This window comes from Lactuca sativa, chromosome 4 (genome assembly GCF_002870075.4).
Source record: "Lactuca sativa cultivar Salinas chromosome 4, Lsat_Salinas_v11, whole genome shotgun sequence".
NCBI lineage: Eukaryota > Viridiplantae > Streptophyta > Magnoliopsida > Asterales > Asteraceae > Lactuca > Lactuca sativa.
Window position 1 is genome coordinate 15,506,957 of NC_056626.2, and position 17,092 is coordinate 15,524,048.

Below are 17,092 nucleotides of genomic sequence, written 5' to 3' on the forward strand. Positions count from 1 at the left end.
TACAACTTTCGTTTAGACTCCGTCGGCTAATTTTAACTTTATTTTTATTATTTATTTTTTTAATAGGCCGGGACAGAAAACTTCGTTATAAATTCATAACTTCTTCGTTTGACGTCCGTTTTCGCCTAACTTTTCATCGCTTCGATACCAACAACGAGATCTTCGATTCTTGTTTAGATCGATTCGACTAAAAACCGCTCGATCTCAAATCGAGTATTTCGGGCTGCAAACCGCTAAGTCGAAACTTCAGAAAATCATAACTTCCTCATACGAAGTCAGATTTGGGCATTCTTTATATATTTAGAAACCTCGTTTCAACTACTCCAGAGATATATGTGAGAGAGGTGGTGTCACGGCATGGATTTCCGATCTCGATTGTTTCAGACCGAGATGTACGTTTCACTTCCAGGTTCTGGAGGAAGTTCCATGAGGAGTTGGGTACGAGATTGCTCTTCAATAGTGCTTACCACCCGTAGACGGATGGACAGAGTGAGCAGACGATACAGACGCTCGAGGACATGCTTCGGGCATGTGTTATGGACTTCGGTGGGAGTTGGGACACATACCTACCTTTGGACGCGTTTTCTTACAACAACAGCCACCATTCGAGTATAGGTATGCCTCCCTTTGAGCTTTTATATGGGAGGAGGTATCGAACTCCCATCTGTTGGGAAGAGGTAGGCAGTGAGTGATGGGTAGCACTGAGATAGTGCTTAAAACGATTGAGCAAATACAGCAGGTCAGGCGGAGGTTGCTGATAGCCTAGAGACGCCAGAAGAGTTATGCGGATAGGCGGCGATCCGAGCTCGAGTTCTAGGTTGGAGATTTTGTTTTCCTAAAGGTATCTCCTTGGAAAGGATTGATCCGATTTAGGAAGAGGGGCAAGCTGGGGCCCCGATACATTGGTCCTTTCATGGTGATCGCTAGAGTGGGCAAGGTAGCATACCGTTTAGAGCTACCCGAGGAGTTGGTTCAGATCCATGATACCTTCCATGTATCCCAGTTGAGGAAGTGTATAGCCGATGAGACGGCGGTAGTGCTGCTAGAGGATATTCAGGTGGATGCAAGCCTGAATTACATTCAGAGGCCGATTGGAATCTTGGATCGGAAGATCAAGGTTCTGAGGAACAAAGAGGTGCCCCTGGTTCAGGTCCAGTGGCAACATCGGAAAGGATCTGAGCTGACTTGAGAGCCGGAGACGGAGATGGGGGAGAAGCATCCAGAGCTGTTTGCAAAATGAGACTTCGAGGGCGAAGTCTGATTCTAGTGGGGGAGAATTGTAACATTCGGATTTCCAGGTATCATAATTTAAGTATTTATTTTTGAGTTAAGAAGAGGGACTCGACTAGTTGACGCCTAAACTCGTCGAGTAGGATCGCTACTGATGACTCGGATTAATGAGTGGACTCGACAAGTCGGCAAGTCGACTCGATGAGTCCGCTTTGTGGACAGAAACCCTAAATCTTTGGGCCTGCTCCCTATTTAAGGGTCCTTATGGCCTTCATTTGTGGCCATACACACTTGACAAAACCCTAACGAACCAAAGAGCATAGAGAGTGAGGGAAGGAGCTAATTTCATCACCATTAGTGCATTCTTGCAAGAAGGAAGGAGGGGATTCAAGCTAGGCTGATTGAGGAACTCAGATCCACTATCACTTCAACAAAGGTTGCTGTTTGAGGTATGAATCCATGTCAATTTTCGTGTATATAGTAGATCTCATAAATCTAGGGTTTCCTTACCCCTTTCTTTAGTTGGAATATGGAGCATGTGGAGTCCTATTGAGGAATAGACCTTAGATCTGGACCTTGAGAGGTCCAGAGAGTCCCAATCATCCAACTTTATGCAGTCCCATAAGAGTTTTGAGTCTAGGTTACCATCATAAGACTTATTTCATTAAATAGAGCCATGTGTGTGATGCATGAACATAAAGATGGGACCTTTACATGGCTTTTGGGTGTTAGAAGGCCAGATCTATAAGTTAGAGAAACAGATCTGACCCCAGAAGGTCATTTGAGCATTTCCATGGAGGAAACTCACCGAGTCCATGGAAGGACACGACGAGTCGGATCTGGTTGCTTCGCGATTCGTGATCAATGGTAACCCACCGAGAAAAAGGTTAACTCGACGAGTCGAATGAGACCTTAGGAGGATTCAGAGGACACGTATGGACTCGTCGAGTCACCGTAGTGCACTCGACGAGTCTGGTCAATGTTGGACCGTTGACTAGAGTTGACTTTCGTTGACTTTAAGGGTTGGACAACAATTGGACATTTGGACCATTGGAGGGGTAAAATGGTATTTTGCCCTTCTGTGAGATTATAGGAAGGGATTAGTCTAGCCATTGAGAATCGTTGTTAATTAGAGGTAAATTACATTATGTGATTAGGCGGAGGCTAGATCTGTATTATGAGTTCGAGACTTTCCGAGATTACCCGAGGTGAGTCTTCTCACTATACCTTACCTTGAATGGTATTTATGTGTAGACTGGAGGGTCTTATGTGTTCGTGTATGTTTGAAATTTATGTGCATTTTTTTATATGTATGATATGTGCTACATTGACCGGACCAGAGGGTCCAACGACTCATGAGGCCAGAGGGTCCTCGATCAGACCGGACCGAAGGGTCCAACGAGCTAGACCGGACTGGAAGGTCCAATGAGCTACGGGACTGGAGGGTCCCCCTGAGACACATGGACCGGAGGGTTATATCGAGTTATAGCCTCGAGTGGCTTATCTGTTGTGTGTGGTATTTTGGGGAACTCATGTGACAACCCAAGTTGTCCCGTTACATTTCCCCGTTACAGTTAACGGAATATTCCAGTTTATAAAAGTTTCGTTAATTAGAGGTCGTCAATTTAATAAACATTACAATGGTTTATGTTTAATAGGTCGTTAAGTCGTGATGGAAGGAAATAAAAACACATATCATACATTTCCATTTAATTGGAAAAGTTAGTTTTTATTATTACGACCACTAAATTCGGTTCGACCAAAAACCCCGTTTAACAGCAGTATTGGGTAGAATTCCACCGAGCCCCGACTCAAAACCCTATATAAGGGTGAGTGGAGTCCATTGGAGACTTTTTACACTCTCTCTCTATACTCTCTCTCTAGACCCCTTTTCGCCCCAAATCCGCCACCAAACGTTTCCAAATCGTAAGTCTCCTTACCCTAGCTTGTTCCAAACATATTGGCTTGTGATTATACTTCAAAAATCATCCAAGAAGGCATGGAGTAATGAGTTTACGGCCCAGGAACACTCTAGGGCCGTAGCCCCTAATATGGTGCCAAACATGCCTTTAAACTCATCCTTAAGCTTAGAAACTATTAGGAGACTTAGCCTAGGAGTGTTTAAACCCCAAAACAACAAGATTTGTGGAATAAAAGAGGGTTTACGGCCCAAGCACATGCTTAGGCCGTAAACACCCTCTAAACTTGTTAAATCAAGTTCCAAACACTCCCAAACCACCCATAGGCTTAAGACATAAAATAAGGACATGCTATTTAGGGTTTGGAACATTTAAACACAAGGAAATATGGGGTGACTTGGAGTTTATGGCCTAAGCAAGTACCTAGGCCGTAAACTCCCCAAAACACACACAAATGATGGTTTTAATCCCCCAAAATGGCATCACACTCCATTAGAAATTGCTAGGAAGGTATTAAGGGCTTAAAACTTCACGAAATCCATGGTATGAGAGTTTACGGCCGTAAAATCCCATGGGAGTTTTCCCTAGGCCGTAAACTCCAATATAATGCCCTTAGAAGCCTTAAACCCACTCATGCCTTTTTGGAAAAGTACTTAGAAAAATCCCATGAACAAGCTAGAAGCCTAAAACACCCTAGAACCCATCACCATGAGTTTACGGCCATAAACTCATGGTGAGTAGTCCCTGGGCCGTAAACTAAGTATTAAGGGTTTACTCTCGGAGAGTAAACTCCATTCCTAGGTCATACACACCCTTAAACGCTACCCGGGACACCCAAACACTTAACCAAAGTGTTTTCCACTCCTTTGAGCGCGTATATTTGTTTAATTAGTATTAAATATACTAATTGTATTTGAATATATGTTATCATATGTTAAATAGGTCATTGTGTGTGTGTGTTCGAGTCCTTGCGTGACACCGAACGCCCAAACGGCACCTTCGTTGGACCTACTTACACCAGGTGAGTTCATACCCCTGAATGAACCTTTTAAATGTTTTTACATGTTTTATAGGGGGGAATACAAGTTAAACATGCCAGTTATCATATCAATCACATGTGATTGATAACCCGCATGCACCAGATTTTACTACACTGTACACTGTTTTACCGAGTAGGACACTATAATGGTTTTCAATTGTTTCAAAACTCTTACTTATACTGTTTTATCTAAATTCATTCTAAACTGGTTTATGAAAGATTTTCTAAGGTTTTCAAACATATTTTACAAAAGAATACAAATTGTGATTTTCTCCGGATATAAAGGTTTTTCATCAAAGTTTCCCTTTTACGACGTATACTTTTACTTGTTAAATACTGCAGCTTCGCTTATACTTATTTTATACTCCTACTCTGTGACGCTTTCACTTATACTTGTAGTCACTTATACCTGATGGACGCTTATACTTATGCATACTCTTACTTAGAGATACAATTCTACTTCACTTATACTTGATATCGCCTCTACTTCACTTATACTCGATACGCCCTTACTTCACTTATTGTCGTCTCTACTTCGTGATACGCTTATACTTGTCCGACACTCTTACTTCACTTGCGACCACTCCTACTTCACTTGTTAGACACTCCTACTTCACAAAGATCACTTCTACTTGATACACACTCAGTCGTAGTTAGATGTATGTCTGTGCTTATATAGGTATATATAAGTAATGATTGAAAGACTTAGGAAGGCTCGTCTGCCCTATTTCCTTTTCTTCATTGAGATGTGGTCTGGTGGGATCGGATGGTCATCCGAAGGTCGTTTGACTCATTAGTTATATATTATGTATATGAGTATGGACATATAGGAATTCTCTAGTCAGTTCAGTTAAGAGTCTCTACCTCTAGTCTACACTTACATTAGAAACCCACTATCGGGAAGTCTCTACCTCTAGTTCAGCACTTACACACTACCCACTATTTGGAAGTCTCTACCCACTATGTGGGATGCATCTTCAGGACACGGCCTTCTCCGTCGTCTAGTTGGTAACCAGAATCTCCTGTAGGGAGAGCGGACATTGTGTGTATACATCTATACGGGATTGACAACCCCGCACCCAGACTGCTAGCTACAGTCCCGACCTACCAAGCCAACGGGTGACAAATGTCACATTTTATTGACGCTTGTAGGGCGTCTGGTACTCTAGTCAGTATGGTTACGAGTATCCCGGGTTATCTTATAATTCTTTGGCTTTAAGGTAACGGTATTTTGCCAGCAATTTACAATGTATGCTGGTAACTCACTTTTAGAGTCACACTGTTTTGACCTTACAAGACGTATCTTTCATTTGATACTGTCTGGGGTCTGTTTTCTCTGTTTTGACCTTACAAGACGTATCTTTCATTTGATACTGTCTGGAGTCTGCATTTCACTATTTTCACTGTATCCACTGTTTTCACTGTATTCACAGTCTTGACCTTACAAGACGTATCCTTCATTTGATATTGTCTGGGCTCTGTATCCACTGTATTAGACCTTACTAGTTGTACCTTTCATTTGGTACCGCTAGAGGTCTGTGTCACTTTCTATTAGACTGAGCCAGGCTTGTCGTTCGTTCGATACTCTCTTGGAGTCTATGATTCCTTTGCCTTAGTCAGCAGTCCTCACTGCTGAGGCATATGTTATTCCCTGTTGTCTCTTGCTTTCTTTAATAATCAAATTTAGTATTTTGATAACGATAGCAATTTAGGGAAAACTACTTTTTACCACATAACACTGACCAGTCTTGGTAGAAGACTGCTTTTATTAAAGAAAATATAGGATTTTCTGGAAAGAACTCTAATACACCGTAATCTCTTAAACTACTACTTTTATTAAAGTTATTTGAATGATAACGTCACTAAATGCTTATGAACTCACCAGCATTTGTAAAAATGCTGATACTCGCTTTTCAAATAACTTGTATTCTCAGGTTAGCATTAGACAGGTACACACCCGAAGCTGTTGATGTAGATATGCTTAGTACCACGCTGTATTTATTCTATTACTTCTATTACTTTGATGTATTAATGTAACCATGTAAAACTATTACTATTAATGCAATGTTTTGTTGTACTTTGATTACTATAATGCATGTATTGTGATACTTGACATGACGTCATCCACCCCAGAACGTTTCCGTCGTTCCGGTTTTGGGGTGTGACAACTCACTAAGCATTTATGCTTACCGTGTTATGTGATATGTGTTTCAGGTACTAGCGAGGATCGCGGGAAGGCGCCGACATGATTTGTACACACTGATAGAGGACTTTGTATTTGAGATTCTGGGATATGTTTTATCGTGATAACATTTGATACACTTGAGTTTTGAGATGATTTGTATGAGACATTTTACGTTTGCAAAATGAAAAATTGCTTCAAATTTTCACGTCGTTACAATAATAGTAATGTTTAATCTATTTAATTTTACTAAATTTTGAAAACATTTAATATCACCTTTTAATTAGGGAATTTATTTTAAAACCCTACAGTATATACAATATATCAACATCGAGCCATTGACCCACCACAATTCCGTCCTTCGTACGATTCTCCCAGACCACCATCACCTAGTCGTTGCCGCCCAGTCTTCTTTTCCCTCTTCTCATTTCGCCAGAAAATACTATTGGCTTAATAGTGCGATTCTCCATCAACAGGGGCAGTATCGAGATTGATGCCGCAAAGAAACGTTAGTGATGTTGGAGGAGACGACATCGTTACTCAAGTGTCAAACGATTCGTTTATCACCGCTATGTCGTCTCATGATTCACCTAATTTAAACAAGCAATCGAGAAACATCGTTAACAGCCAGGTTAGATTGAAATCTCTGACTTTTCAATTTTCAGTTTTCATCGAACACTAATTGGTTGAATTCCCATTTGGGTTATCTAAAACTTGAAACGATGCACAGTTAATACAATCACCAGAGTAACCATCCTCTGCAAGTTCCCTTATTAGGACCTCATTCAGTTCAACAAAGAACACACCATCAGCTACAAACTTTCGCTTTTTGCTCATTTGTGTTGCCATTTTTGTTGGTAGTGTAAATGGGGTAAAGAAAACCCACGTCTCCATGCAAAATCCACAATCGTTGTTAATGGTGGAAATCGTCAAGTGATGTCTTCGTACGCCAACACCACAACCGTCAGACAGAAGCTTAGCCCTGGTATGTTCTTGAACTTAGTTTCTTATGGTTTTGTTCTGGGGAAACAAAATTAATTCCGAAAATTAGGGTTTTTATTCAGATTTGGGGTTCTAATCTCATATGGGTTCCATATTTTTTATAATTTTTTTTGTTAGATTAATTTTGCTCACCTTATGCAACCATTAATTTTAAAGAATGTTTGTTGAATGAACTAATGGTAGAGTTTTTAAACTTTAGATGGAATGATTAGAAAAACTGCCCATATTCTTGTGATTACTGGGTACTATGTTTTTGACAATTACTTGAACATTATACCAAAATTGATTTACAAGTATAATGATCATTTGACATTATACTCTGATAAGAGTTCTTGTGTTTAGAAACTTTCTAATGCAATTTTGGTGCTATTGGATTGTGTTTTATTCGTCATCATGTTAAGAATACTAAAGCTTTTCGCATGTTAGATTTTGAAGTTACGACATTCTGCAAGCTATGAATTTTTATGTATGGTCGGAGTTCTGTTTGAATTCATTTGATCAAATCGGATATGGTTGAAGAAGTTACTGCTGTGTAAATTTTGTAGTGATTTTTCTCTTTGGTTTGTTCGTTTTGTTTTTTTTAATTCCTCTTAATGTCGATTATTCTTTATATCTAGATAATTGAAACAACGAGAGATATCGAAGCAAAACAAGGTACATATGAACCTTACAACATTCTACTGGAATGGAATCTTAAATTTCGATTTTGTCACTATAGAATCTTGAATTCCAAGTTAACTTAAGCAGTGAATTACCAAACACACCACATAATGTAATCTCATAAACTCACTTACCTACCGATCTCTTTCTCGATATGTTCTTATTATGTTTGGTATGGTTTTGTGAGAATTTTTTTTAAAATGTCAATCTCACAGAATGTAAGCGTATTTTGAAATGGATTAGGGGTCAAGATGCTGGAAATGAACCAACGAGAAGGGGAGGGCCTAAAGGATAGATAACATTATATTGGATGAAGATGAACAATGATCACCAATCTTCCAAAAAGAATGGATTATTCTAGCAGAATAATCTACAATATAATGAAAAAACTATATGTAATAGTATATTCTGGTAAAATAATTTATATATTGTGCTTCTTTGTTATTAATAAGTGTAACATTATAAGAGAATAGTATATAAAAAAATTTCTTTTCTAAGAATGTAATATAAAAAATTTAACTTGTATCTAAATTTTTGTTATTCTTCAAGAAACTCATTAAATCAATATATATATATATATATATATATATATATATATATATATATATATATATATATATATATATATATATATTCTGTCAAAATGTGTATTCTTACATGGTTCAAGCATATTTGTTATTTTTCAATATATTGATAAACATATTCTGTCACAATATCCGAGAATTATCACCCTACAATCAGATTTTAAAAATTAATAGAATCTATTATACCTTAAAATATGCAATTTTCCTTTTTTAAATTTATGTTAAATTACTAAAATACCCTTAAAATTAAATTAGATGGTATTTTCTAATTATCTTTAATTTAATAATATGTATTATTTACTTTCTTAAAATAAGTAAAATGATTGACCCACAATAATTCCTACAACCACACAATAACTAGTTAAAATAGAATAACCTAAGCATATATATATATATATATATATATATATATATATATATATATATATATATATATATATATATATATATATGTGTGTGTGTGTGTGTGTGTGTGAGTGTGTGTGTGTATGTGTGTGTGTAACATACACGTTCAGTTATCGTGTTTTGTTTGTTTAATAATGAATATTATTAAATAGTATATGGTTTTGAGCATTGAGTTCTAACAAGATAGTTTTATGAGGATTGAAGTAAAACTATGTTTAGAATTATTCGGGAAGTATTTGAAGTCTTATCAGATTCCAATCAAAAGTCAAATATTGAAATTAACAAAAATGTAAAATTTAGGTTGGAAATAAGTAAAATAATGTTATTGAAAGTTGTAAATTATCTCGTTAGAAACGTTTAGGCGAAAACCTCATCGAAATCTAAGTTATAACAAAGAAGTTATGACTTATTGAAGTTTCGCGACACAACCCGCACGACGCCATATAACGTAAAAAGTGAGTTTACGATAAACTACTTTTTATCTTTAGTAATCTAAATGAAATTCGTAGTATTTGTTAAACAGAGGATTTTCATAAAAAGAACGTCCAAATCTGACTTCGTATGAGGAAGTTATGATTTTTCTAAGATTCGACATAGCAGTATACAACCCGAAACTCGAAATAAAGATCAAGTGCTTTTTAGCCGACACAACCAAAATGAGAATCGAAGATCTCCTCAATAGTACAACGGTAAAAAGACAGACGAAAACGGACGTCGGATGAAGAAGCTATGAATTTTTAACGGACTTTTCATGTCCCGGCCTGTTAAAAATATAACTTTAAAAATAAAGTCAAAATTAGCCGACGTAGTCTAAACGAAAATTGTAGAGCATAATTTCACATACGTGTGGATATAAAGAACGTCAATAATAGAGTTCGTATGCAAAAGTTACAGGATTTTGAAGTTTATGGCACAAATTACGAGGTTGTATTGGAGAAGTACGCCCAACGTACTACAATCAAAGGATACGTATCATCCGCTTTTGACACGTCCGAGGTCCGGGAATCGAACAGATGCCATGCATCACTCTATGCGCAACGTACTGAATTTACGCTTAGCGTATAGCCACTCAAAGCAGTACCCCCCGCGTACACCAAATTTACACCGAGCGTAATCTGCGGCTTCGCATAGTATAAATAGGAGTGTGAGGCTGCCGACTTATGTTTACAAAAAACATACATATTTGCACCTTATACTTTCCTTATTTCTACCCTAATACCCCCCGAGGCCTAGGAAACATCCCCGACACCCGAAGCAAGTCCCGACACACCGAAGACCCGAGAAAAATAATATTTTCAAGTTGAAACTTTGTCCACGCAAGGCCCGGTTTTCAACAAAAATCCCCGGTTTCGTCAATAAAATTCGTTTTTAGAGACAAAGTGTTGCCCAAATCAACATTTTATCATTCAGTTATTTCACGATGAGTTCAATATAGGGACAATTGTATGTTATGTGTTATTGTGCAATGTGCTTTCTCGTGTTATTATGATAAAGAGCTATACCTTTAACCACGAAATGAATGAGTAAGCATCACTTGGGTATTGGTATGTAGCCTTTGACCATGAAGTGAATGATTAAAAATCACTTTGGCATTAGCAGAAGGCTAAGTAAGGCTGAAAGCCTATAAATTTCTAGCAAAATGTTAATTCATAAATCGTTTATTTTCTATGCCACATGGGCTAAAGTCTTATTGATGTATATCATGTTGAAATTGTCGTATTTAATTGATTGATCTTTGAATCAGATTATTCGATGGTATGGAAAACATGTCATATGATACTCATCTGTCTTTGTTGTTCTTTGTCCCCTTTGCTTATGTCATATTAATATATATATATATATATATATATATATATATATATATATATATATATATATATATATATATATATATATATATATATATATATATATAGCATAACGTTATAATGTAACTGTTATTGAACTCACTAAGCGTCACTGTTTATCCCTCTCAGTGTTTAATTATTGCAGGTGATAAGCATCTAGTATAGTTATGTATTGTTAGAATATGTAGAAAAGATAGTATCATAGCTTTTGTATTTAATGTATAAATTCCTGGGAAGTTATGTAATATATAAAACTTAGTAAAAAAACATCGTTAGTCGGTTTGTATCCAATCTTTTGTAATAAAACCATATAAATATGCATGTAGCTTGTTTGGAGTAATAATGTTAAGTAGGAAATGGGTCTTTCAATATATATATATATATATATATATATATATATATATATATATATATATATATATATATATATATATATATATATATATATATATATAAGGTTATAAATTACACAAATAACCCTTATGATTTAGAACAATTTTTATATTTAGAATAAAATAAAAATTATAAACTCATTTCCTACGTAATAAAGAAGTGGAATTAGTGGTTATTAAGTGGAAATATCACCGAGGCCCAAATTATACTTGGAAAAAAAAATAAGAATAAGATAAGAACGAAATATCCCCATTAGTGTAAATCGTTGTAATTTCGGGGACGAAATCCTCAAAAGGATGAGGTATTTGTAACATACACGTTTAGTTATCGTATTTTGTTATGAGCATTGAGTTCTAACAAGATAGTTTTATGAAGATCGAAGTAAAACTATGTTTAGAATCGTTCGGGAAGTATTGAAAGTCTTATTAGATTCCAATCAAAAGTCAAATATTGAAATTAACGAAATTTAAGTTGAAAACAAGTAAAAATAAAGTTATTGAAAGTTGTAAATTATCTCGTTAGAAACGTTTAGGCGAAAACCTCATCGAAATCCGAGTTATAACGAAGAAGTTATTACTTATTGAAGTTTCGCGACAGAACCCGCACGACGCCATATAACGTAAAAAGTGAGTTTACGATAAACTAATTTTTATCTTTAGTAATCTAAATGAAAGTCGTAGTATTCGTGAAACTGAGAATTTTCATAAAAAGAACGTTCAAATCTGACTGCGTATGAGGAAGTTATGATTTTTCTAAAATTCGGCACAACAGTACACATCCCGAAATTCGAAATAAAGATCGAGTGATTTTTAGCCTACACAATCAAAATGAGAATCGAAGATCTCCTCAATAGTAGTACAACGGTAAAAAGACAGACGAAAACGGACGTCGTATGAAGAAGCTATGAATTTTTAACGGACTTTTCATGTCCCGGCCTGTTAAAAATATAAATTTAAAAATAAAGTCAAAATTAGCCGATGGAGTCTAAATGAAAATTGTAGAGAATAATTTCACCTACGCGTGGATATAAAGAACGTCAAAAACAGAGTTCGTATGCGAAAGTTACGAAAATTTGAAATTTATGGCACAAATTACGAGGCTAGACTGGAGAAGTACGCCCAACGTACTTCATAGGTACGCCCTGGGTACTACAATCAAAGGACACATATCATCCGCTCTTGACATGTCTGAGCTCCGGGAATCGAACAGGTGCCACGCAACTCTCTACGCGCATCGTACTGGATTTACGCTTAGCGTAGAGTCATTCAAAGCAGTACGCCCCGCGTACACCAAATTTACGCCCAACGTAATCTGGGCCTTCACATAGTATAAATAGGAGTGCGAGGCTGCCGACTTATGTTTACAAAAAACTTACATATTTGCACCTTATACTTTCCTTATTTCTACCCTAATACCCCTCGAAGCGTAGGAAACATCCCCGACAGCCGAAGCAAGTCCCGACACACCGAAGACCCGAGAAAAATAATCTTTTCAAGTTGAAACTCTGCCCGCACAAGGCCCGGTTTTCAACAAAAATCCTCGGTTTCATCAAAGAAAGTCATTTTTAGAGACAAAGTGTTGCCCAAATCAGCATTTTATCATTCACTTATTTCACGATGAGTTCAATATAGGGACAATTGTATATTATGTGTTATATGTGCAATGTGTTTTCCCGTGTTATTATGATAAAGAGCTATACCTTTGACCACGAAGTGAATGACTAAGCATCACTTGGGTATTGGTATGTAGCCTTTGACCATGAAGTGAATAATTAAGCATCACTTTGGCATTAGCACAAGGCTAGGTAAGGCTGAAAGCCTCTAAATTTCTAGCAAAATGTTAATTCAAAAATCGTTTATTTTCTATGCCACATGGGCTAAATTCTTATTGATGCATATCATGTTGAAATTGTCGTATTTCATTGATTGTAAATCTTTGAATCGGATTGTTCGTTGATATGGAAAACATGTCATATGATACTCGTCTGCCTTTGTTGTTCTTTGTCCCCCTTTGCTTCTGTCATATATATATATATATATATATATATATATATATATATATATATATATATATATATATATATATATATATATGGCATAACATTATATTGTAACTGTTATTGAACTTACTAAGCGTCAACGTTTATCCCTCTCAGTCTTTAATTATTGCAGGTGATAAGCATCCAATATAGTTATGTATTGTTATAAGATGTAGAATAGATAATATCATAGCTTTTGTATTTTGTTTATAAATTCCTTGGAAGTTATGTACTACATAAAACTTTGTAAAAAAACCTCGTTAGTCGGCTTGTATCCAGTCTTTTGTAATAAAACCGTATATGTAAAATATGTTTATGAATATGCGTGTAGAATGTTTGGAGTAATAATGTTAAGTAGGAAAGGGGTCTTTCACACACACACACACACACACACACACACATATATATATATATATATATATATATATATATATATATATATATATATATATATATATATATATATATATATATATATATATATATATATAAAAGGTTATAATTACACAAATGACCCGTATGATTTAGAGCAATTTTTATATTTAGTCCAAAATAAAAATTATAAACTCATTTATTCAAAACCTAACCCATCATCATAAACATCAAAATTTCAACTTCCAAAAACTTTTTGACCGACCATCGGACCAAATTTTCCATTACGAATTCATGAATCATTTCGATAAACACCATTCAATCATCATCATGAACAATTTGCAGAAGTTGTGGATTAAAATCAGTTTTAGCGATAGTCTTGAATTAATTTCGATTGACAAACAAATCAAATCATATTAAACAAAATTCTTATGAATGAGATAAAGACAATCGATTCAAAGATGAGCATCAACAAAAAAATAATTAGAACCATCATTAATGGCAAACCTACCATCATCGATAGTAGATTGATCGATTTCTAGAAATGGAAAACTAAATTGATCGATTACTGAAAATGAAAACCAAAATCACATAAAACTTGTCATACTCTAAGAGGGTCAAAATCAATCCATTTATATGTCGTCGTTGTGGATTTTGAAATCGGTTATACTTCACAACGATTGATTCCCCATTGTGATACTCCATGAGTTTAGAGAAAATGAGGGAGAGAGATCTCATCATATTTTGTCGGTTCTAAATGGATGCTTCAAAAATCCATATTTATCGAGGAGTCAGAATTGATAAGGTCTCCGATGAAATCTAAAAACGAGTTTCATGTTTCTCCTCTTTCCAGGGAGAGAATAGGGAGATGGATAAAGATGGGTATGTCAATGGCTCTAGATTTTAGATCGATGACTTCTGGAGGTCTCCAGTGGCATTCAAAGAAGATTGATGTTGCAAATCGATGGTTGATTAAGAACATCTTCATGTTTTTCGGTTTGTTGCAAATCTGTGGGGGATTAAGAATCACAGATCACCATATTAAGAAGAAGAGATGGAGGGGCTTGGAGTCGTCTTCAGTAGAAGGTCACAATGTGTTGGTGGTTTGGGTAAATCATAACAGGTTGAGGCAGTTATCAGTGGATCTATGGATAATAGACTTTGCTGGTGAGGAGTTGAGTGGATTCGAAGATGATTGGGGTTACAGAGGGGGGGGGGGGGGGGGGGGGGGGAGAGAGAGAAGCGGCGGTGAGGGTTAACGGGCGGTGACGACCCAAGAGATGGCCAAATTTGCAGTGGGCAACGAAAATGGACGATGTAGAGTTTTCGGTGACTGTGGTTGGATGAGCACCAGATTATACAAAAAAACCTACTTCTTTTTTTGTTTAATTCCTTTAAGACAAGTTTTTTTATCGAAAAAAGATGAATATATCTTTGTTCACAATTATAAAAAATGTTAAGGTTTATTTTATTTTTTTATCACTTTGTTTTTTTTTTTTTTTTAAGAGTTAATGTTTATTTTTTACCGAAAAAATTTAATAAATATATTAAAACTCATATTTTTTTTCGTACTCATTAAATATAGATTAAAATTTGTGTAGATATTTTTTTCAAAATTGTAGCTTAGATTTTCATGTGAATCTGATATGTATCGAAATTTTATAAGTTATAAAAATTCACATGTGCTCCTATTGTTACAACGTGCTCCAAGATACAATATTTATAAGGGTTAATTATGAAAAAAAAACACTATTTTTCCAAAAGTTCAATCTAACCACCAATTTTAAATGAATTCCAAAAAAAACCACAATTTTTTGTAAAACGTTTGAACGAGGCCATTATAACATGTTAGAGCTGGGTTAATTATTGATTAATTACAAAAAAAACACTATATTTTTTCAAAAATTCAATTTAACCATCAATTTATAGGTGTTTTTTAGCACAAATAAAAATTGATGAGTTATTTAGCAAATAAATGCAAGACATAATGGTCGCGATAGAACTTTTATCCGAAAATGGAAGGTTTTTAAACACCAATGAAAATTGGATAGTCAAACTTAAAAAAAATATAATGTGTTTTTCGTAATTAATCCTATTTATAATTATTAAAAGCTGTAAGTTAAATTAATCTGTGTTCTCCAAACAATAAAAATATAAAGTAAAAAAAATCAAAAATCTAAATTCAAAACAAATTATCTATAAAATACATGAATATTGGGTCGGGTTCTAATGAGGACTCTCTTTTGGGCGATGACTCACGAAGACATCTTAAAAAATTGAACATTTAAAAAAAAAATACAAATCATAAAATCGAAATTAGTATTACATACGGGAGAAAAAAATTGATTTGTTTTTTTGCATCATTAAAATTGAATTATGGATCATAAAAACTGAATCATGTTTCAATTTTAATAATCCAAAAAAAAAATTCTAATTTTTTTTCTCCGATGTAGTATTATGTTCGATTTTATGATTTGCATTTTTTTCAATTTTTTTTAAGGTATCATCACGAATCCTTATTTATAAAGAGACATCATCCGATTTTATCTCTACGAATATTTAGAGGTATAAACTGAAATACTGAAAAAGTTGTCTTTACAAATCAATCATTATTTAAATAATAAAAACAATAAAATTATGTCATTTATTTGTGTAATTAGAATTTTAGAATTACCCTAACTCTTTTCCAAATCTTTAAAATTTTAATTTTAAAATAGTAATATAAATGTATATCATGAAAAGGCTAGATCAATCAATCACTCTAACATCTCCAAAGAATATATTTTTACGTTTTTTAGGGATCAATGTAGATGGGGAAATGAAAATAAAAGTGTTTTTGTTTTTTGGTGTTTTTACGAAAAATTGTATTTACTTTTACTTTTGACAGTTGACCACACTCTATGTTCAAACTTGAGTTCCATTTCCCTCTCCCACACCCTCTTTCTCCTTTGCACCATATCTTCTTCAACTTTAACTGAATGTCTTCGAGGTTCATCAATCGAAACTCAGGTAAATAAATCTCCCCTTTTTCTCCCACGAAATCACCATTGGACCCCGATTTTTCAACCCAAAACCAACTCCACCACAAAGCATATATAAATCTAAAACCCTCCTCCGCAAATGGCCCCTTTCCGTCGCCTTCCGCGGCTGCCTTCCTTCTTCAAGATCTTTCTCAACCGTTCCGTCGATCACCTGGTACCCATCTACTACAACGACCCAGTTTATATTTTTCTTTTCTTGTAATTTTCGTATCATGCATCAACATTATCCATATTGCAGCCATTGCCATCTGGTTTTGTCCACAAGCACATGGAGAACAACATCCCTGACAACGCAACACTCCGATCTGTAAATGGAGGCTATTCCTGGAGATTGAAGATGAAAAAAGACGGTGATATTTACTGCTTTGCCGATGGATGGA

General features: G+C 35.3%; 1 protein-coding gene across 4 annotated transcripts; it reads left to right on the top strand.

The window, feature by feature from the left end:
* The first annotated feature begins 6,732 nt into the window (after positions 1-6,732).
* LOC111894915 (uncharacterized) lies at positions 6,733-8,532 on the top strand. Of its 4 annotated transcripts, none has more exons than XM_023891002.3 (4): positions 6,736-7,001; positions 7,232-7,355; positions 7,990-8,026; positions 8,248-8,532. In XM_023891002.3, the coding sequence occupies exons 1-3, from the start codon at positions 6,864-6,866 to the stop codon at positions 7,995-7,997; spliced, it is 270 nt and encodes an 89-aa protein (XP_023746770.1). In that variant the 5' UTR covers positions 6,736-6,863; the 3' UTR covers positions 7,998-8,026; positions 8,248-8,532. The 4 variants fall into 4 exon arrangements, with proteins under 4 accessions (XP_023746767.1, XP_023746770.1, XP_023746769.1 ...); XM_023891001.3 differs by having other exon boundaries at positions 8,276-8,532; XM_023890999.3 differs by lacking the exon at positions 7,990-8,026 and having other exon boundaries at positions 6,733-7,001.
* Positions 8,533-17,092: the final 8,560 nt, after the last annotated feature.

Bases quoted from the DNA above. Each gene is read 5' to 3' on its own strand.
- LOC111894915 (XM_023890999.3), top strand. From the start codon at position 6,864: ATGCCGCAAAGAAACGTTAGTGATGTTGGAGGAGACGACATCGTTACT. The intron at 7,002-7,231 runs GTTAGATTGAAA...TTTTGTTGGTAG, and splicing joins GAAACATCGTTAACAGCCAG to TGTAAATGGGGTAAAGAAAA. The intron at 7,356-8,247 runs GTATGTTCTTGA...TCAATCTCACAG, and splicing joins CAGACAGAAGCTTAGCCCTG to AATGTAAGCGTATTTTGAAA.